The sequence below is a fragment of the Ambystoma mexicanum genome, chromosome 9 (assembly GCF_040938575.1).
Source record: "Ambystoma mexicanum isolate Mex_15411 chromosome 9, UKY_AmexF1_1, whole genome shotgun sequence".
NCBI lineage: Eukaryota > Metazoa > Chordata > Amphibia > Caudata > Ambystomatidae > Ambystoma > Ambystoma mexicanum.
The window spans coordinates 744,044,143-744,066,684 of NC_090931.1; the positions used below are offsets into that span (position 1 = coordinate 744,044,143).

The 22,542-nt window shown below is 44.1% G+C and overlaps 1 protein-coding gene across 3 annotated transcripts in view; it reads right to left on the reverse strand.

The window, feature by feature from the left end:
- The window catches only part of HIBCH (3-hydroxyisobutyryl-CoA hydrolase), a 1,493,921-nt gene that overhangs the window by 1,306,689 nt on the left and 164,690 nt on the right, over window positions 1–22,542 (reverse strand). For all 3 annotated transcript variants that reach the window (XM_069615663.1, XM_069615664.1, XM_069615665.1), the window contains one exon: window positions 6,808–6,850. In XM_069615663.1, coding sequence (XP_069471764.1) covers window positions 6,808–6,850 — 43 coding nt within the window. The remainder of the gene's footprint in view (window positions 1–6,807; window positions 6,851–22,542) is intronic.

The window sequence follows — 22,542 nt, forward strand, 5'->3', positions numbered from 1 at the left end:
GAGAGAGGAATATCCCCCTAGGTTTTTGGGGCCTGATGACGTGTGAAGGAAATGCATCTCCTGTCCGCCACGCCAGTGTAACAAATTCATTCTGAAGAAGATCATGCGCTTTGAACTGAGTGACCAGAGCCTCACACATCTTTTCTAATGGAATTTATTGGCTTTTTAACCTCTGATCTGCCGGTCTTGGACTTCAGCGCTGGAGAAATACCATCCCTGGGCTTGAGGCCAAGGACAAGTCTCGCAGTCCTGTTTTGGATGAGTTGCAGAGGGCGAAGAGTAGAGGCAGGCAGATTTAGAAAGAGGCTGTTGCAGTAGTCCAGCCTAGAGAGAACCAGAGCTCTGGAGACAGTGAGCTTCTGGGGGAAAGAAAGGAAAGGAAGAATAGCTCTGAGGAGTTGCAGCTGGTAGTGTGACTTCTTAGAGACCTCAGAGATGTGAGGAGAGAAGGAGAGTGTGGAGCCGAAGATGACCCCGAGGTTTTTAGCCTCACAAGTGGGAGCAGAAAGAGGGCCAAGAGAGGCCGGCCAGAGAGGGACAGGAAAGGCGGCAGCAGGTGTGCCGATGAGGAGAATCTAAGTCTTACTAGCATTAAGGCAGAGATCATTGACGGCACACCACTCCTAGATAGCAGATAGACAGTCGGAGAAGAGGTGGCTGAAGGGAGCCTGAAAATGAGCTGAGTGTCATCCGCATAGCACTGAAAGTTGGGACAGAGAGCAGCAATGCGGTGGGCAAGAAGTGCCAGGTATTGGTTGAACAGCCAGGGAGAGAGGTTAGACCCTGGGGAACACCACAGGTAGAGATAGAGGAGAGGAAGGACTCAAGTTGGACCTGAGACGGTTGATTGAAGAGGAAAGAAGTCCGCCAAGCCAGGGACTGATCGGTAATACCCAGGTTATCACGGAGGCAGTTGAGCAGGATGGCATGGTTGACTGTGTCAAATGCAGAATAGAGATCAAGTAAGATGAGGACACAGGGGGTCTTGGAATCGAGGTTGGAGAGCAGGTCTTCACGGATGCTCAGGAGAGCAGTTTCCGTGCTTCTGGCAGCTCTGAAGCCAGATTGATGGTCATGGAGACAACAAACAGATTCAGTTTGGAGATTAAGCTGGGAGATGGTCAGCTCTTCCAGGGGTTTGCCCAGGAAAGGAGTGATGGAGATTGGGCGATAGTTGGCCGGGCAGGACGGGTCGGCAGACGGTTTCTTAAGAAGAGGGTACACAAGGCAGTGCTTCAGGGCGGAAGGGAAGACTCCAGTGGCGAAGGAGTGGTTCAAGAAGTCAGCCAGAGCAGAAGCCAGGGTGTCAATGTGGTCCTTGATGGTTTCGGAGGAACAGGAGTGAACCTGTTTTGACGAGACGTTCATAGATTAGACTTGTTTAGAAACCTTGTCTGGGGAGAACAGGGGAAAGGCAGAGAAGGAGGGAGGAGAGGTGGCCGAAGAAGGGCCACAGGAAGAGCAGGAAGATGAGGGAGGAGGGGGAGAGGAAGAGAGAGAGGACAGAATGTCCTGAATTTTAGAGATGAAATGAGAAGCCAGAGCCGTGCAGAGGGCCTGGAAGAGGACAGGAGAGGTAGAGACTACAGCAGGATTGGCCAGCTCCTTGCAGATTTTAAAGAGTTTGCCCGAGTTGTTAGATGCCGCAGAGACTCGGGCTTTGTTGTGGGCTCTCTTCTTGGTGCGGACAGAGAGCCAGTATTGCCTTTGGAGCAGGCGGCAGGCCAGTTTGTCAGAGGATGTACCGGAAGCACACAATTTCCTCTCAGCCATCCTGCACTTGTGTTTAAGGGTGACGAGTTCTGAGTCGTACCAGAAGTTGCACTTGACTTTGGGCTTTAAGCAAATCCTCATGACAGGGGCAAGAACATCAAGAGTATCAGATATAGCACAGTGGAGCATGAAAGGGTTGTGTCAGGGTGTGAGTCAGCAAAAGGGGACGGGGGGGGTTGAGAAAGTGGCGGCAAAAGCCTCAACTGACACACGGTTCATGGGTCGGATAACTGAGAAGGTAGGTGGCAGTGCTGGAGGTGGCTTGGCCTGAGGGATAGAGGAGAGCTGGGAGGAAAGGAGAAAGTGATCACTCCAGGAGAGAGGCGTGGTGAGAGGGATAGAAGGGGGAAGGTCTGAGATCAGAACATCAAGAGTGTGCCCTGCAGAGTGAGTCACTCAAACAGGAGTAATTTGATTCTTCAGTGAATTATAGCAGGTTTGATGCCTCCTAAATACCAGTAGAAGCTCAATCATAGAAGTGATATTGTGCAGTGTGACAAGGTCAGTACTCGGGAGAGGACGGGAACCCTTCTCAAGCTGGGGTGGGAGGCCTACTAGTGCGGAATCCACAGCTAGTCCTACCTCAGAGGGGAGGTGGTGGTAGATGGAAGGGCCCCAATTCCGATGACTCCAAATTCTGTCCAGGTTCTCTCTTTCTAACCTAGAATCATCAGTGACGCAATGGCAATACTGGCACACCAACCGCAGCACTACGACCCATCAGCATCTCACATGATCGGTGTGCAACAAGCAGAGCCACAGACATCGGGTGGAGAGATAGCGAGAAAGGGAATAGAGGTCTTACACAGATTTCCCCGGCACAGCACACTGCTCCCCAGTGCTAGGGGGCACAGCAACGAAACAGCTGCCAATGACCTAGACCACGGGGGACTTTTTCCAGAGCAGCGAACACACAACAAGACTTTACTCACCTTTGTAAGCCAAGCCTCTAATGTTTGTAACACCTACTGGGCAAGGAAGACAGGGTCAAGATGGCCAAGGACAGTGGAGCAAACCAAAGTATAGGGTAGGGGTTAAAAGAGATCCTAGGAAACATGAAGGTGTGGCTTGTTCAGCTGAGGTCAGAGAAGGGGGAGGGGGTAGCTCAAGAGACCAGCAGGAGGAAAGATGGTGGAGTGGATTGTGGTGGTGATTTTTGGAACTGGTGAGGCATTGGTTGGTGAGTGCAATTGGGAATGCATTGCGACGTGTTTGCGTTAGTGAAAGGGGGTGTTTGAGTAGCAGATGGAGGATGGAGTAGTAGTCTGGAGAATGGGGTAGCAGTCAGGAGGACGGGGGTAGTAGTGTGGAGGGGGAGTATTCTGAAGGAGGTAGTAGTCTGGCGGAGGGAGTAGTAGTGTGTTATGTTATTTTGCATTTATATAGCGCCTTATATACCATTGGTATGGTCTGAAGGCGCTGGTAGGTTGAACGCCCTTGGGAACCGAAGTTCGGGTCAGTAGAGAGAGTCCAAAAAGTGCGTGTGCGCACTAGGTATGTGTGCAGCTGGTGCGGAATTCAAGTGGTAGCTGCTTCTTAGCGGTAGGTGTGGTGGTTGAGAGATCAGGAGTATGTGTTCGCTCTGGCCGGCTTTATCCAGATCGAGTGTGGCTGCGTTAGGCCTGAGGAGAACGCCTGGCTGGTGGGTGCGAAACCAGCAATGTTTACTTAGAGTGATGGGGAGTGAGCGGGAGATGTTGATATGAGAACAGTTACACCGAATGGTGTCATAGTATCTCTGTGTACTAGTTGAGTGGTGGTGTAAGGGAGAGAGTAAGCGTGGGGTGTGGTATGATGTATTCCCTGCATTCCAAAGCATATTATGTACGTCACGCAATTCCGTGCGGACAGGTCCGTTCTATGCATTTTTGTTCATTTCAGGCGTTCAAGATTGTCCTACACATTCATGTGTGCTCGACATATTCACGCACTCTGGTTCACCTTGCGTGTTCTAGTCTATTCTTCATTCTCCAGTGTGTCTCACGCATGCTCTCATGTGTTCCATACGTACGTACTCCTGTCCTTCTTGCGCATGCACTCCAGTCTACCCCGCGCACGTACTTCTGTCTGCCTACGCACTCATCCGCTCTGTATACTCATCAGCTCTGTATACCCATCCGTTCAGTACGCTCATTTGATCTACACACTCATCTGGTCTACATACTCATCCGGTCTACACACTGATCCGCTCAACATACTATTCATCAGCTCTACGGACTCATCCATTCAGCATACTGCTCCGTTCAGCATACTCATCCGCTCCACACCTTCATCTGCTCCGTACACTCCTCCACTCCACATACTCATCAGCACCACAATACATTCATCCGCTCCCTATACACTCATTCGCTCCACGTGGACGAGAGAGTACTTGTATTGAGGAGGGAGTAGTAGTATGGAGGGAGTAGTATGAAGGAGGGAGTAGTAGTCTGGAGGGGGAGTAGTTGTGTCGAGGGGGATGAATTTCATGGTGGAGAGTAGTAGTGTGGAGGGGAAGTAGTCATGTGGGGGGTGGAGTATTAGAATAGTGTAGTAACATCTAAGGGTGGAGGGGAGACTTAGAAGGAGTGAGAGACATCGGAGGGACAGAGGAGGAAGACGCGGGGAGTAGGGGAAGCAGGTGGAATTGGAAGGAGAAGAGTAGTAAGAGGGGAATCTCAGGAAGTGAGAGTGAGAGGGAGAGGAGTATGTGTGCATGACAGGAAGGAGGCAGAATCAGGCAAAATGCCCAAAAGGCACAGTCCACCATCCATGTTTTAGATAACTAACCACAGGATACTGTAGGTTTACTAGGAAGTTCCTGATTTAGGACAGATAGACAAGGCGTTTGCCTTTAGATTTTCACCACAAGTACAAGACCAAATCTAGAAAGTAGGGGTTCGAAATGTTGTATATACTAACCTGAGGAATGGGGGAGCTTCAGCTAGGGAGGATTGATACTTTCTAGACAAGAGTGAGAGAGTGAGTGAGTGAGTGAGGTAGAGTCAGAGAGAGACACAGAGAGAGAGAGAAAGACCACCGAAGGCCTGAACAATCTACAAATAAAAATCCTTGAACCTTCTGTGTCTTGGCGTATTCCTTGGGCCATCAGTGACAATAGATCAGTCTGACACACCAGTCAATTAGTAAATTACAGAGCAGAGGTTGCATTCACACTGCGCACAAATCAGAAGGGATCATACGCCGGAAGGCTGGTAATTACCATTATCTATTGAATGGAATCACGCAACAGCGGTTTAAATAGATGGCAATTTGCACAATAAGTGCGCCCACGGTCATTCGACAGTTGATTGACACCAAGACTAAACAAGCCTCGGACGAAGAGCACATAGCTCGAAACACATGTCAGGCTGACCTACAATCAATTAAATACATGCAATTTATGCATTGACTTTTGTGATTTGTGCGAAGTGTGAATGCAACCTAAGTTCTGTAATTTACAAATTGTGGCAAGCTTGGCAGGCAACCCACACCTTGCATTTACCTGCAGCCGAATCCACTTCTAACATAATAGTACGCACACTCAGGTTTTCAAACTTCTCCCTCTGTCAAACCATCTCAGTCAGTCAATTAGTAATGCATAACTTTAGTTCTCGTTTAGATTACCAGCAGTAATCCATTCGCTGAAGGGTGGGTGTTTAGGGTTTGGATAGGAGGGAGTAGTGGTAAGTCAGTTCAGTAAGCTTTGTTGATCTGTTATTTGTCATGTCTCTGCAGCCTGGGAGAGCCTTGAGGCATACCTCCACCTTTTCAGTCGAATCCTCCGCTTTAGGTGTGATTAAATAGACTTGTGAGGAGCAGTCGGAGGGACAGTTTGTTACTCCCCCCCAGGGCAATTGTTTACAACCCATTGGGCACAACAAGTACTCACTAAACGAAGGTGGAGTTAGAACAGGAGATGGAAGACTAGATTCTTTGTTGACCTGGTGGAATAGTTTGCCTTAATTTGTGAAGTTGCAAACATGCTCTGTATCTGAAAGTAAAGCTAAGTCTTCCGGTGCATCATCATCAGAAAATGCCCAATTAAAGGCTCTATGCTGCAGGCATAGCAAACACAGACGTTCCGGACTATGATGTGTGGTCAGGCTGGCATGACGTTTGCATGGAATTATAGTGTTAAATGAATCTTGGACACAAAAAAAACTTCTGGCTTCGGGAAGAACTGCAATTTACCATTTTCTGGGATGGTTTCCACACAAAAGATACAGTCGGCAAGTGAATACAAGGCATGCCCTAGCAAAGGACCAAAAACAAGGAGCTTTTTCTTAGTCTCTGATAAGGTTGGAGGATATTCTTTCTCAAGTAGGCACAGAAGCTGGAGCACTTGTTTAGGCAGTAGAGAGCAAGGGGACCTAACTCAGTACACCAGATAATGTGTTCATGCACACAACCACTTCCTTGTCAGCAAAATCACCTCATCTCTCTAGATTACTGTACACTTGTTTCTAATTCTGCATTACGATCCAGTTGGAGCACACAATTTCTGCGAAACAAGCCCATGTTTGGCAAATTGTGTTAAAGGAAACTTAAAACAAAAGCACCTATGTTATTTATAGTGGCTTAAAACATTCAAGAGGAGACATGAGAGGTTTTGAATAAAGGAAGGCATGTCTTAAGTGAAAATCATCTAATGATTCAAGTCTGTTTTTCATATCCTTTACGCTCAGTGGAAACCAATGTAATTATTAATTATTCCTTGAATAATTTACGCGTCTGAGAAGGTGACTTGAAGTGAGCAATTCAGAAAATGGAAAACCACTGAGAAACTCCAAGATGAGGTCCTTGTGGTACAAATTCAACCAGCGAAGAGAAGGTCAGAGATACAGCAACGTACCCTCGAGCCATCATGATGCTTACATTGTTGCATTACATTTTGTCCTATTTTCTCTGAAACCTATTTTTATAGTAGAAACAGAAGAATAAGGTTTATGCAGAGAGTAACAGCCAGCTGTTGGGAGACTGTTTCACCAACACTGTAAGAATATGCACATAAGCAAGCTTGATAGGCAAATTATGACAATATACAGGACTTACCAGATGTTGTAGCACAACCTGGAGCCTGCTAAATTGCTTCAACCTGAAACATAAAAAGAACAAGTCATTAACTAATGACGAAAAAACTCAAGAAGCTGTAGAGCCTGTTAGAACACAATAGCATTTATGGACATGGAAATCAAATGTTTGTGCACAGGATCCCCACTCATTAGCACATTTTAAAGACATACTGAAAATGAGATTAAGTGTGAACATATAAACTATCTTACTAAAATAAAGCCTACTTTTCATCAAACATATTTTCTAAAATATAACTGAAATTCACCCCAAACGCGCTTGCTCGCACCATGATACTTTCTGATACTTCATCTATTCTACAATATGCTATTATCCATTGTCGATAATGTGGCATACCCTGCCACAAGTCATTATAATACAATCACTAACACGTAATGACGGGTATGTTCACAACACGATAGTAGCGCACATCAGTTAAATGCACGATGAGCAGACTGAACTCATGTGTCAAGGGTCACATAACACTTTCATTAGCGGCAGAGAAATACATTTTAGCATGTTTTACACTTTACACCATAAATAATCATGATAGGTTTATTTGGGACGGGAGATAAGCCTGGAAGACAGCCATAACATCATCTGATTGTTGCCTGGAGGAAAGCAAGGATAAGTGTAGTTCTTCACAATCATTGGTCCATAAAAGCGCTTTAAACCAATACTCTGGACTGTGACCATGATGACTTGCCTGCATCTTCAAAATACAGCATTTGACAATCAAGAAGGGCAAATTAATATGTGTAGTTACATTGTTAAACGTCTGTTGGTAAAACGAAGCTGAGTCCAATGACAGTGAAGATCTCATAAGAGCAAATATATTACAAGATAGGGGGAAGGTGGGCTCTAGGGTAGAACATCTTGTGCTGAGCTCAATTTGTGTTCTGATTGTCTAATGGCTCAGGGCAAGGTCACAGATGTGAAAAGGTGAACCCAACACCTTTCGCAGTGGAAAAGTAGGAATTCCTGGATACCTTGCTGCGGCTAATTTCAATAGGGTCTTGTGGCTCCTCCTTCGAATTAGCAATCGCGGACGGACGCCCAGGCACCAGCCTTGAAATCTAAGCAACCCAGAAACCCTTACCATACGGTCACTAAGAATCAACCTTCATTGTCAAACTCAAGACCTATGGCTACCACACCTGCCTTGAGAAGGAACCTTCGGGTTCGAAACACGTGTCGGCTGACCACTTAAGACTATGTGTCTACTCTATGTATAATAAAAAACACACCCTCAGAAACTGCATCCAATGTGTACATTCTTGTAATCACAAGACCCTAGTGAAATTAGCTGCGGAAAGGTATCCAGGAATTCCTACAAATATATTACAACCATGTACCTGAGGCAAGAATACATGTCCTTCTGAAAGTGTGAGTCAATAAGTGCATGCTTATTCTGCAGTTTTACAAGTATGGGTTGGATCAAATGCCTACATGAACTAAAGGTTTGCTCTAAAACTAATAACGTTTTCACTAAGGTAAACAGTGTCAGGAATGGATCAATACAAATTTGGGGTTTCTTCAGGGGCCAAGGCCTGGTAAGTGGAGTATCAACATCATACACGTTTTAAACCTGCACTCATAAGTCCTTGTGCCTCTTTGGGACACAAGATTCTGAAAATGAATATCAAAATGATGAGGCCAACAGAAAGTTCACTATCTAGTTTTAAGAAATTCTTAGCTTCCTGGCCGCCCTAGACAAACCGATTTGATACAATAATATTATAGGCCACACTACCTGATTCTGATACTCCTATGTTTTTACCCATTCAACTCCAGAAAAGGCGGCATAAGAACACAGCAGAAAAGAAGAAAGCTAGAAACAGCTGAAACTAAAATGTTGGTTGCATGTCATTTCCACGGAGTAAATTACCACGAAGTAAAACCACTAAAATTGATCAATAAAAAGAGAATTCCTAGGTTTTATAAAGGAGTAAAAATCATCTTTTGAACATTGGAGGAAGAGAGTCAGAAACAGATTAAACTAAAATTGATTTGAAGAAAGAGAATGTCTATGTTTTATAAAGGAGCAAAAGCAATCTTTTGAATAAGACGCATTTCTTTACAGTTACATAAAATTCTGTTTCGATACGAACGCACATATACATGAAAAGATCAGTAGATAACAGATGATGGAAAAGTGCACAGCATATGTAGGATATATGAAAATGGTTCTACGTGATTTCATCGCCGCACTTTTCATCGTGGGGTTTTTTGCCGCGATTTTTTTTTCTTTTTTTGGGGGGGGGGTTACCCCCCGAAGCCCCCATTCTTTTTTTTCTTTTTTTAACATCCCGAACACCCAAACCCATTTTTTTTAAATTTACCCCCCCAAAAAATTCGATGTTTTTTTTTCGAAAAAAAAATCGCGGCAAAAAAACCCCACGATGAAAAGTGCGGCGATGAAATGACGGTATACCAATGAATATATATGTAGTTGATGAGACTGAGCTCCTGAAGAAGAAATTAACTTCAAAATGCGTTGAGTGTACATTATGTTTATCATCAACTGATTCAATTCTTAGAAATAGAAAGACATTATTTATTGTGATTGTTTAGAGTTATTTTTCATAATACAAATACTGTATATTTATATGATTTTTGATGAAAAGCATGAACGAATGGTCTTGATAATATTTGAATTGTTATTAATATGCATTCATGCATGTAAGATAAGATTTACAATTTTTGAGACCACATCAAACAATTGTTAGTCATCAACAAGAAAGAAAATGTGTTAAATTCAGATGAATCTTAAGACTCAGACAGATTTATTCCTTGGATGAGTGATGCGCCAGAGGGCCTCATGGACTACATAAATACCCAAGACTAACAACACAAAATGCTGCACGGATTGGCCAAAGAAAAGAGTTCCAAACCAACTCTTCAGAAGTCCAACACTAGTCTAAAATAAAGAAAACAGAAGTGATGATCTGAGAATGTATTTTTGTCAGTTTCTCAGATGCTGGTTTCTTTTTCAAGCATCCTTGCTTTCACCTTTTCCTTACATGCTTCTCCAAGGATTTGGGCTCTTGTTTTCAGGCTTCCTTCAGCCTTAACACAACCATAGATGGGATTATCCTGGCCCTAGCATTTCCCACTGCTTTCTGTATGTCTCTTACTCATCTTGGCGTACTTATATTCAGCTGAGGTCCCTCCTGAGCTTTTCTCGGAATTCCCAAAAGATCCCTCATGGCCCTTGGCTTGCTTTCTGAACTCTAAATATGTTCCTCCTGGGCCATAAACTTCCTGTAGGATTCACAATGGGTCCCTCATGGACCTTTGGCTCCCTATTAGGGTTCACAGTGCTCCCAGCCTCTGGATCTTGACTTGCTCTCGGGGTTCTCAAAATGTGCCTCCTGGACATAGACTCTCAGGGCTCAAAGTGGTCCATCCAAGTCCTGGGTTTGCTTTAAGGATTCCCTGGATCCCTGCTGAACCGTTGGCTCCCTCCAGCAGTTCATATTCCTTCCTTCAGATTTCTCCTCTTGCAGCTAGGGAGCGTGAGTACAAACATAAGTCTCCTCTGGGTATTTCTTGCTCACTGGACTTGTTCAGCCCTTTTTACACCCCTTAGGTAGGGGCTTGAGTCCGGACCTCGCTCCCGATATCTTAGTCCCCATTTCAATGTGAATACTTAGCTCTGATTGGCTATTTCCTGGGCCCTGAGGACTGGTAAACCTCTCTCATTAGATTATTTTTTGGGAGGCTTTCCTATTGGTTAATTACTTTATAGGTGGTATTGCCGGTTATAGTGGTCTCTGAGGCTTTCAAGGTGTCGGTGGCGTGTAGTGCCATCTTGGAATCTCTATCCCCAAGGCAAGCAGCTCCACAGTGATCATCAGCGTGCCTGCACCGTTCAGACGCAGAACGTGCAGACAGCTCTGGTGTTTGGAGTCTGCAAAAACGTGCTTGCTCATTTTGCCAGAGGTAATACTTGTCTTCAGTTTCAACTTAACTGTGGCGCCGGTCCCCAGCCCACTAATACCTCTTGCAAGGCTCTCTGGGTATTGTAGTCCTCCGGGTTAGGATACGACAACGTCCCCAGGATCTTAAATCATGCCCATTTCCATTGCGTTTGTACAGCTAGGTCCAATAAAGGTGCTATATCTTGGGAACACCTGACAACCTGCTATTCTTATTATATGGCATAGAGAGCTGCAGTCTATGAAACAGCTTAGAGCGGCCTTAAAAAAGTAGTCATGATAGAGTCCACAAAGTGGGCAATCATAAAAGACTAGCTTTGCGCTTTTCTACTTGGGCATGATTTGCGTCTGCATCATATCAATCAGTCAGTCAAACATACTTGTATTCGTTTTGACCTTCAAGTTCCAATAAACTGTTAATATAGAACAACAGAATATTTCATACAAAGGCAATCATTTAACAGCGTTTGGGGTTGAAGAATACACAGAATTACATGGTAGAATATCACCGGAATTAAAAATAGAACATGAGCAATTAATAAAAAACAGCACATAAAAGTTAAACAGTTAATAACTGTTAAAAATGTAGATGCATAAGGACCAAGGAGAGATCATTCTCGCAGCCTTGGGTGCTTTCCATCAATTACCAAATTACTAGTTCCAAACATTAAATCCCTATTTTTCTGTAACCTTGCCCTGTAAATAAAGCGTGCAGTCCCATAAACCACATGAGGATGCAAACATTCTATTAAGAACCTCATAGCAAGAGTTACACAACGATTGCCTCCAATATTCAGGATGGGTCTTAAATACATACATCTCAGTCGATGGGTTTCACTACACATTAACAAAAAATTCAGCATTATTTCCACATAGGATCCACACGTTGGGCAGAGGTCCGACATGGTCTCCTACCATCTGTTGGTTTTACAAGCTACTGATAAAAAGCCAACCCTAAATCGTACATATAAAGATTTCTGAAATGGTAAGAGGATGACACCCAAATAGACCTTAAACCCTAAGCACATCGTACTTTCGAGATATTGGACACTGGATTTTAACTTTGTAGCATCAGCTATCAGATTCTCACACATTATCAGCTTTACCTTGGTTTTCAGGATACTCACATCCCTTGCCTTGGTATTCTGAGGCTTATTTCACAAATCAGTCATGTCCAGCTGAAGAAGACATGACTTTACGTATGCGTGCCAATTTAAGCTTCTCCCCCGTTTAAACTCATAACATGGGACAGAGCATTCTTGTATTTCTCCAGACCTTCGCCAGTCTGAACTCTCACCCAGAACAATATTGTCTTGAATGAAATCCTAGCCAATACCTGATTATTGTCAAGTTCCAACTGGACCAGAGCAGTCAGAGCAGACACAGGCAAAAGCAACAATTTCTCTAAAAATTTGTTTTCGCAAATAGACAGTTTAGCAGTATTGGCGTTGCCCTACAATTCTGAGCCATACGTAGGCGCGGGTAAAGCTTGTTTGTGGAATAATTCCAAGGCAGGCAAGATTGCACCTCTGACATGTTTAACAAAAAAGACAAAATACCACCACAGTACTTAGTTAGGGATAAGTCTGATTTGGCCACATGTAGCCCCTAACTGCAGGAATCCTCAAAACGAACTCTGAGATAGTCAAAATAAAACTTGCTCAATGGTGGAGTCACAAGCATTCAGTGTTAATAATCTCCCTTTCGCACGTAGAGGTTTAAAATTCATCACTCTGCATTTAGCAATGTTTAAAGACAAATGCAGTTCTGTACATTTGCAATCAAATATAAACAGGGCATGTCTCAAACCCTGGGGGGTGGTATCCAGAAGGATGGCATCATCCGTGTTAAAAAGCACGGGATAATTATTGGCATCCATCCTTAGACAGTCATGGCACCCTCGTGTCAATGCATCAATAATTTCTTGTATATATATACATCGAAATAAGGGGGGCCACGCCAAAGCCTTGCCTTACACCAACATTTACCCCAAACTCCTGGGTCTGCTCACCCCCCAACCCATATCTAACATTGGCCTTGTTAGCAGAGTATAATGAGCGTATGATGGCCACCAATACGGGGGTTGGGAGGGGTCTCTACGTTTCAACAAAATCTGCCATGATACTTCTCTTGATACAATATCGAAAGCTGTTTTTAGGTCCAAAAAGAATACATATAGATACATTCGCTCTAAAATAGTGTATTTAGCGATAATCAGAAAAAGGATAAAACAGTTATCTATCGTTCCCCTATTTAGTCTAAACCCAGCCTAGAGGTAGCTAATCACTTCTTCACGTTCGGGCCACTTCTGAAGAAGATTAAGCATAAGCTTCCCAAAATGTTTGCCAACACCATCCATGAGCGAAATAGGCCAACAATTAGCTGGAGATTGTTTACTTCCTTTTTTGTATATAGGCATGATTGCTGTCCTACGCCAAGAGGATGGCATCTCCCTGCTGGACAAAATAGCATTAAATAGCCTGGACAACACCGGGGCCCATACCACTATCTCATCTTTAAACAAATGTACGGGGATCAGATCAGAACCTGTCGCCTTATTATTTTTCAGAGTTTTAAGGGCTGTCACCAGGGTCGGACTGGGAAAAGAAATAGGCCCGGTCACCCAAAAAAAGTGGCCCACCCCTCGCCTCACGACCCTTGACCTCTGATGACATCCCTGGAAGTGATTTCATTTGCCCCCACCCCAAAGTGATATCCCGGGAAGCGATGAAACATGACCTTTCACCCCTTGACAAAACAGCAAGTGGCATCAAATAGCATTGTTCCTAAGTATACTAAATTACTGTGAATCCAAGCAGACGTCCAAGACCAAATGATAATATGTTATTGTATAGCCCTTACGCTTAAGCTCTTTTATAGAACAAATATGCATACAATATCACCCAACCAGTGTTGGTACTCATTTATCGACCTAAGAAGGATGAAAGGCTTTTTGAAAAAAAAAATAATACTTAAAAAAATATGTATATTGATTTTCAAATTTTTTTTTCTTCCAAACCGGCCCAGGCATGGCAAGAAACCAGCCCCCACTCCCCAGAGACGATTTCGGCCTGGCCAGGGGCCGAAAGGCCGAAGGGCCAATCCGACCCTGGCTGTCACCACATCACCAACAGAAAATCGGAAAGAGGCAGGAGGTGGTGGTCTATAAACTGGCGCACTAGGTGAAGGGGGTACTTCAGCTAGGTACAAGTTTGAAAAATGGCTATGCCATTCAACGTCGCAAATATTCAAATACGCACTCTCCCCACATTCAGATTCTTGTCAGTGACCAACTTCCAGAAGGAACAAGCGTTCCTTGATTGTAAGGCACCATGCAGCTTAGCCCATTGTTCAGTAACAATCCCTCTTTTTTTCCTCCCAATCAACTCCCTGCATTCCAATTTCAATCGTAGAAGCAATTTATCAATCCCCAATGGGCTATTTACACAAGACACAATCTCACTTTTAGCACTAGAAAAGGCACCATTCTGCCAGCCAACCTTAATCAGAGAGTGTTTCTTTACAACACGGCCAGGAAGTGATACGAGGGGAATTAAATTCACTTTAAGCTGCTCAAATTCTTGTAATACAATGTTATCGCTGCAGTCTGTACCACAGATTGCAGCGATATTACTCAAGATGGCCACATAGATGGGTGATTTCAAATCCTGTTTCAGTAAGTTGGCCCACCTAACCCCCTTACGAGCATGACCAGTTAATATCAGTGGTTGGGCAGAGTTATGATCCTTGGCACCAGCCACCTCCTTGTTATTTCCCCCAATTGTTGCTACCAGGGGATGATGGTCACTTTCTGGTTTTTCATTATCAATAAACCGCAAATTGGGCTTGAGATGCCATTCAGTACAATTTGAAGTCAAGCGTCTCAAGGATCCATCGATCATATAGTCTGCTCATAAATGACCACTTCATTATTGAGGGAGGGAGGGACAGGAAACCACATAAATTGTACAACCATACTTGAAACTGTAGTAAGGAATGCACAACCCGCACCAGATGGGGACATGTTTTGAGTATTATATACATACTGGTACTTTAGCCGTTTTGAGGAGTGAGATGAGGCCTGTCATTCATAGTGGTCTAAGGGACCATCTTTTCAATTTAGCCAGAAGGACATGGAGCTACCAGCAAGCTAGATAGTTTGTATTGAAGCCATTTTGAGATTTGGCTACTTTAATTACCAAGTATGCGTATGCAGCACCAACCTAAACCCTTTAATTCATGAAGTGGTGACTGGAGGAACCCGAGGGCATCCTCACTTCTTTTTCCCTGCCATCCCCTGTTCAGGTGGCCAGAGAAAGGCCATCGCTTTTGGATCCCGACCCTGGGGGTGGATATGTGAGGGTGGATCACCTGGGCAGAGGAGACTTGGGGAGTGGGGAGAGGATGCCCTTGGGTGAGACATGGTATCCCCCAATCCCTTTTTACAATGAACCTTCATTTCCCGTAGCCTTTATAGGTTACTATCAAGCCTTTCCCTCTCCATCCTTTAAAAATGACCATAGGAAATACTATTATTATACTGGGACGAGGAAGAGATCCAACTAGGAGGGCACCTCCTTATGTGGGCAGGTTAAACACACATTATCCTCCACTTGTTATTTCAGAGAAATATCATTTCCATACCAACACAAGTAAGTAACAACTGGGAGTTAAGCATACTCCCATTCATTTACACCACTTTGGAACTGAGATGAAAAAGAGGACTGTAGAGGAATGCCATTGCTATAGTCAGGCATGTCCAGCTAATAGGCTTGATTGTGGTCAGGCAATTGAAGACAAGGACTTTCACCTGCAACCGTTTAACATGCCACAAGTGCATAAAAAGGGAGACCGACGCATGAGGATAGACCTGCCTGAAGAGCAGAGCGTGGCTGGCAGACGCCGAGCCTGCTGGAGAGAGGCTGGCAGAAAGGTCACTGTGTGCAATAGAAGGGTGACAGAGATGCCGGGGCTCGAGTGGGCCATGAGAGGGTCGAAACACCTGACGTTCCCTTTGCTTTCAGTCTACAGTCAAAGCTGTAGAACACGGAAGATTCCCAAGCACTGCAGGCAGCAAGCAGCAAGGTACGAAGATGGCGAGCGCTGCTCGCCGGACTCCCGAAAAGCACAAGCGGAGTGAAAGGTAGCCGGAGAGTACAAAGAAGACTCCCAGAGGAGTGACCACATACCGGTTAGTGTAAGGAAGGGAACACTCATACCAGGCCACTCCAGGAGCAGTGAGAAGGCATATGTTATTGCTGAACGAACTGAAAACTATGAAAGTTGGTTTTGGAACAAGCTGCAAAGAGTTATTAGTACTTTTAAGAGTACAGCAAGTATTCTTGAATCTCGAACTGAAAGAGAGATGATGAACAAATGAGAATACAAAACAGGTGATGAGTACTTATGCACGAAGTGATGAAAAGCAAATAATGAGCATTTATGAACAAAGTGAAAACAAGTGACGAGCGTTCATGAACAAAGTGAAAAGCAAGTGGTGAGCACGTATGAATAAGGTGAAAGCAAGGTGGTGGAAAACAAACACCACAGAGTGAGTTCTGTGGAGAACACGTTGTGGCAAAGCCAAGAGACTGTCAAGGATAACTTTAAAGGAGTGTTGACAAGTGACACAGGTCCAGAGAAAGAAAACTTGTGTTGGCAAGAAAGCCCAAAGAATACAGAAGTATAACAAAGTGCCAAGGGTTATCAGTTGCGTGACCGGTAATGGGTGGACCGTGTGGTGCGACAACTGCGCCTAGATCGAGTGACTCCTGCTTAGAAAGAGCCAAAAAAAAAAAGTTACAGAAACCGTATTTTGTCACCGATTGCTGAAGTGAATGAGAAAGAGTGCAATCTGTATGAACTATTTGGAAAGCTTGGAAGAAAGTTGAACTGAAATTGTTATTGAAGGAAAGTTCAACTGAAACTGTTCTTGAAAGCCAAGAGATGTGAACTGGTTATATTTTGGAATGTGAGGGAACAGACTTCTTGGGGAAGGGAACCCTGCAACTTCATGAACTATGTTGAATCCTTGGGGGAAAGGGCCCCGAGATATTTTTGGAACTGTCTAACTGTGGTGAACTCTTGGGGGAAGGGAACCCAGAGGCCTTTTGAAGCTAGAAGAGCTGACTTGAGGCAGGGAACCCAAGACGTTTTGTAACTGGTTTTGAACTTGGAAAAGGCAAAGCTTCTTGGGGAAGGGAACCCTGAGATGTGAACTGTGGTGAACTCTTGGGGAGGGGAACCCCGAGGAGCAGAACTCTTCGGGTAGGGAACACCAAGACCTTTTGGAACTGTTTTGACTTGGGGAAGGGGAAGCTAGAAAGTAAGCCATGGGCTAGAAGAAGATCGAAATTTTATTTTGATCACTATTTCTTTTATTGCTGACATCCCTACTCATTGTTTATCTTTAGTTGTGAGGGCAAGTATACATTTTGCACACATACAGACTTTTAAGTTGAACTTACTGAAACAGACAATCCTTAGTTTCTTCAGATAGAGAAATCCCACCTTAGCATAGGGCAAGTAAGGCTTTACTTCATCCTGATATTAAAGAAAAATAAACCAGTTTATTTAGACATTGAATCTGTTGTCTTTGTCTTACTTCACAATGCCTTCACATGCCCTATTATCAGTCAGATGAAACAGTTCAGATTGTGTCAATTTTATTCTAAAACCCAAGTAGGAGCAAACTGCATGTTATTCTGCATCACGTGTGGCAAATTATTCTGCTTTCTGTTAGAAACCCTAAGAAAAGCAGCTGCGTATAGGACGCCTTCAGGGTCAGTAGACAATCCAAGGCTCCAATAAACATGTTTCTCCCAAACCATTTGAGCCAATGGTTCGACAGCCAGGGCAAAAGTAAGAGGGGCGATAAAGGTAAATGTCCCAGCCAAACATTATGGAAGAAGAAGGGGGTCCCATTGGTTCAGATCTTGGCATTAGGGTGAGCAAACAGAGATAACGCAAGCAATCAAATATGGAGCAATGGCACACATCCACAATACAGTCATCAAGGAAGTGGAGAAAATGTAATCAAAAGCTTTTTCAGCATGTAGCATCACCGCCAGCTCCTTGGCTGAGGGATCTAATTGTGACATGATTTAGAAGAGTCGACCGTCAAAGATGGCCTCAGAAATCCACAGAAAAACAGCGTAGATTTAAGGTGCTTTAATAACGCTTTAAAGAACTGGTCTGGGAAGACTTGGATGGTTGAAACTAAGGGGGTTGCTATGGCTGTCTACCCCTGTTTACTCCTCAGTCTCATGATCTCAAATACTCTCTTTGCCCCTCTCTCGCAACTACCTTCCTCCTTCTTCACTCTGGCCTCCCCACTAATACTCTATTAGTCCTGTCCTATGTTGTTCATAGATCATTAGGATTTATTGCGACTTTGAAAAACAATGAGTACGTTTAAGTAAAAGCCAGGATGACCTGCTGTTTATCAGTTGCAAAAATGGTCTGCTGTTATTCAGGTGGAAGGCCAGCGGTAGAGAAGGAAGCTTTTCCAGCCCCCGGCCAACTCTCGTTTAGGAAATCATCATCTCCAATCAAAGCAAGCATTTAAAGTTTCTAGTAAGCTCTGCATTTAAATTCCTAACTACAACCCTTAATTAAATGAACAGCTTTAAAATATGTGTGTAATCAAGTGCTGAATAAAGGCACCGCTGCATCTCTTAAATTGGACAAACTAATGAATTCACTGTACACCATGGAGGTGTTTCAGACTATCTGGTTTTTTCCCAATTGAAGATGGTTACATACGAAGGCCATTCGATACGAACACTCCAATGAGGGGTTTTATTTACAAGAAGAAACAGTACTGTGCCTTTTGTACTCTTCCACACAGTATAGAGATTAGGGGTAAAATATGGTTTATGCTTTATTTTAACAAACAATAGCTCCGCTATCAGTATTAGAATTCCTTTTTGTCACGAAATACAAATACACCATAGGGACCATTGATGAAAGACATTCTTGTGTCCATATTTAAAAAATAAACATTAATCTGAATAAAGGGATTGGTTATTGAATCATATCAGTGATCAGTTTTTTATAGAATTAGTGTAAACGTAAAAATAAGAAAAGCGTTTGAATTTGATTTCACAAAGGCATTCTACACATCATAATTCTGAATGGTTATCAGTACATTTCTAATCTGAGGAAACATTCCGATCAATGTGGAAGGCCGTGTTTTACTGAGAATATTTTAAATGTACGCTTGATTCATTTAAACAAGTAGGCAATATTGCATTGGGTTGTTTCTTCGAGTGAGCTTTAAACCAGTAAAAGTTTTAACCAGTCCAATGTTGGAGCAAGTATATGTTCTAAGATTTTATTTACCTAGTTCGGAAATAGAAATAGAAATACTGTTACAGAGCAGTTTGTTTTGTGCCTCAGAGTCCGAGGTGGGCTTGCTGTCAGGGAAAACAACCCCACACAAAGAATTTGGAAATCATAGTAGGAGGCACTACTTTGATTACATTGCAATGCCAAACAAACAGTCAGCATGTCCTCTTATAAACTAAAAGTAGCAAGAAGCAGCAATAACCAGCAATGCAGAAACAGTCTTTTCATTCACTTTCTCGGTTCCTTATTAACCTACCCCATTTGGCCTTGAAGAAAGATACTTTTCTCTGGGAAGACGCATTCTCTCCTTTCAGGGAAAATACTCCCTCCCGCTTGTCCGTTTTTAGTGTCTCTTACACCTGCCGCCACCTTTTCCACTTTTGGAGGTTCTCTTGATGGCTATCCGCCGCCACCTTTTCCAATGCATATGGATTCGGGTGCTTTTTTAACCTGCGAATGCAGCACGTCCGGTGTACTCAAGCATACATCCCCTTCATCGCCACACTTCGTCTGAATGAAGTTACGCGAATGAATGACAGTTGCTGAGGTACGTGACAGATGGAAAACAAGGCAAGGAGAGAAATAGGGAACCCCATAAGCTCGAATGAAAATGACTGGTGCTGTGCATAATAGTGCAATGACACCGCAAGGCAGGAAGGGCAGTTGACCTGAAGTACAGGTGTTGCAAGGCAGGGTGTGAGGTATAATGAGGAAGAACATGCCTGCTTGGGACAAAAAGCTCACACAAATTGCAAACAGAAAGCCTGGGAATAGAAAAGAGATACACACCATAAACGAGTCAGTAAAGCACACAGTGCACCATTTGAAAGGAAACCTCTTATCGTAAGGGGAATCACGACAAGATGGACTGCTTTCTTTATGTTTAGTATTTTCTGACATCTTCGGTCCGTTAATGTTTTGATAGACACGCTGCGGATGTTTGCTCCAAAATAATGTAGTGCTTTACGTTGGGGAAATGGTTGCTAAATTCACAACATATAAATGAAAAACGTGTTGGAAAGAAGCGGGATAAAAGGCTGGCCTCTTTGTGGGTATAGAGCAGGGTGGCAAGAAGGATGTTTGCATCTCTAGATACAAGAATGAGTCCATGATATCTCAAAAGGAACCGTATCCAACGATACAAGGGAAGGTCAAATTGCTACACATTAAAAGATTGTACATTCCTAAAAGATTCTTAAAATTGTCCAAAGTTTAAAGGATCAGCACGAGCGATACAGAAGGAGGGTGCAATGCAGTGTGGGTACATCTGATAGACGTAGGGCTGTCTTATGCTAAACCGTTAGTCGAAAAAACAAGCATTGACAAAGCCAATCGTTTTGGCGTTCACTGCTGTTATTTGCATTTTACATTTGTAGGCATCCTTGTGTAAGGAGGATAGTGCTAAGTTTCAAAAGAGGATGCATTAAGGGTGCAGGTGTGCAACAGAATGAGAAGGAAATAGAGTAAGAGAGAAAGCCATTGATGGAGGGTGCCATCGATGAGCAAGAGAAAACATGAGCAAGAAAGGGGTATCAGGTAATAATATCCCAATATATATGGTCGCTGTATATAATGTCACCGGGAAAAGGTTGTGGCGACATGATATAGGTGACCATATACATACGGACAGGGGGAGCGAGGGCTGCAGGGTTGTCCCCTGGTCCCCTTGAAGAAAAAATAATGGTTTGCCGGTTGCAGGGGTGTCCCCCACATATCCCATCTAATGTACCTGCAAAAACGGCAATTTTTCAGTGATTTTTTTGCTTGCCGTTATTTTTGAGGGGACATTATTACATGCAAACCAAGAAAGAGGGAGAGGGTAAGCAATAAAGAGAGTGAAAGAGGAAGAATGTGGGGCAGAGAGAGTGGAGGTAGGGTGGGGGAATATGGTAGATAGAGTGGAGGGGTGGTGGAGGTAGGGAGAGTGGCTCTTTGGGGGTAGAGAGAGTGGAGAGCGTGAGTGGGTGGTGGTAGAGAGAGTGAAGGGGTGGATGGGGTAGAGAGAGTGGAGGGGGTGGGTAGAGAGAGTGGAGGGGATGGGTGGGTGATCAGGGGTAGAGAGAGTGGAGGGGTTGGGTGGGTGATTGGGGGCAGAGAGAGTAGAGGGGGTGGGTGAGGGTAGAGAGAAGTAGAAGAAAGTGTGCAGGACTAATAAACATTTGCCCAGAGAACAGATGTTCCTTGCATTGTTGGCTAAGTATAAATGGAGCATTCTGCAGTCATTTGTGTTATAGGTGAGCTTTGTAAAAGGTAAAGTTTTCTCACTGCTGGACAGTCCATCAATAGGAAATTCTCACCTTTTATAATACACGCATTTCTCTAGAAAAATTCTAAAGTGAAATATGCATATTTTATTACATTTATCCTTCTCCAATAAAGAAAGTGTGCAGGACTAATACGATATATGACATTTGTAACGCGCCTATACACAAGTGTTTCAAGGCGCGACGAGGCAAGGAAGGGGAAACAGAGGGAGGACAGAGACAACGATCTTACTAGGCCAAGTGACATTGAGATCATGCAAGTTCAGCGGAGGGGCAAGGAGAAAAGTGCCAAGGGAAAGGGGAGGGAGCAATGCTGTACATGGGATCAAAACAATAAAAGAAGTGCGGCCAGCAGGTGGCGGGTGCAAGGGTAAGTGCAGACAGCAGGTGCCCAAAAGTGCAGGTTGGGAGACTGTAGGTTTACAGATAAAGACCCAAGTGCAAGCGTTGCCGGGAGGCAGTGCGGGTGTGCAACTGGGCGGGGAGTGACCTGGGCTTGAAATCAGAGGGTAGCTAGGTGACCAGTACAGTATCAGACAGGAAATCAGCAAGGGAAAAAAGAGAGAAGGCAGAAGCAAAGAGGAAGGTCTTGAGGTGCTTCCGGAGATGATTCTCCTCGAGTTTCATAGAGGTAGGGAGGCTGTCCCAGAAGGAGGCCCCCAGCTAAAGAAAGAGATCTAACACCAACGCGTTGCTGGAGAAGCAACTGACCCTGAGGGAGTTGAAGGTGGAGGAGCAAAGAGCTTGAGTAGGAAGGTATTTACAAAGGGAAAGTTGGAGGTATTGAGGACCCAGGCACAAGAAGGCATTGTGGACAATGCAGCGGGTCTTGAATTTAATCCTTGCAGCCACTGGGAGCAAATGCAAAGATTTCAGTGCTGGAGAGATACGATCTCTGGGCTTGAGGCCAAGGACAAGTCTTGCAGTCCTGTTCTGGATGAGTTGCAGAGGGCGGAGAGTAGAAGCAGGCAGATTTAGAAAGAGGCTGTTGCAGTAGTCCAGCCTAGAGTGAACCAGAGCTCTAGAGACAGTGAGGGGAAGGAGAGAAAAGTAAGAATACCTCTGAGGAGGTGCAGTTGGTAGTTTGACTTCTTAAAGACGTCAGAGATGTGAGGAGAGAAGGAGAGTGTGGCATCAAAGATGATCCCGAGGTTCTACACGTT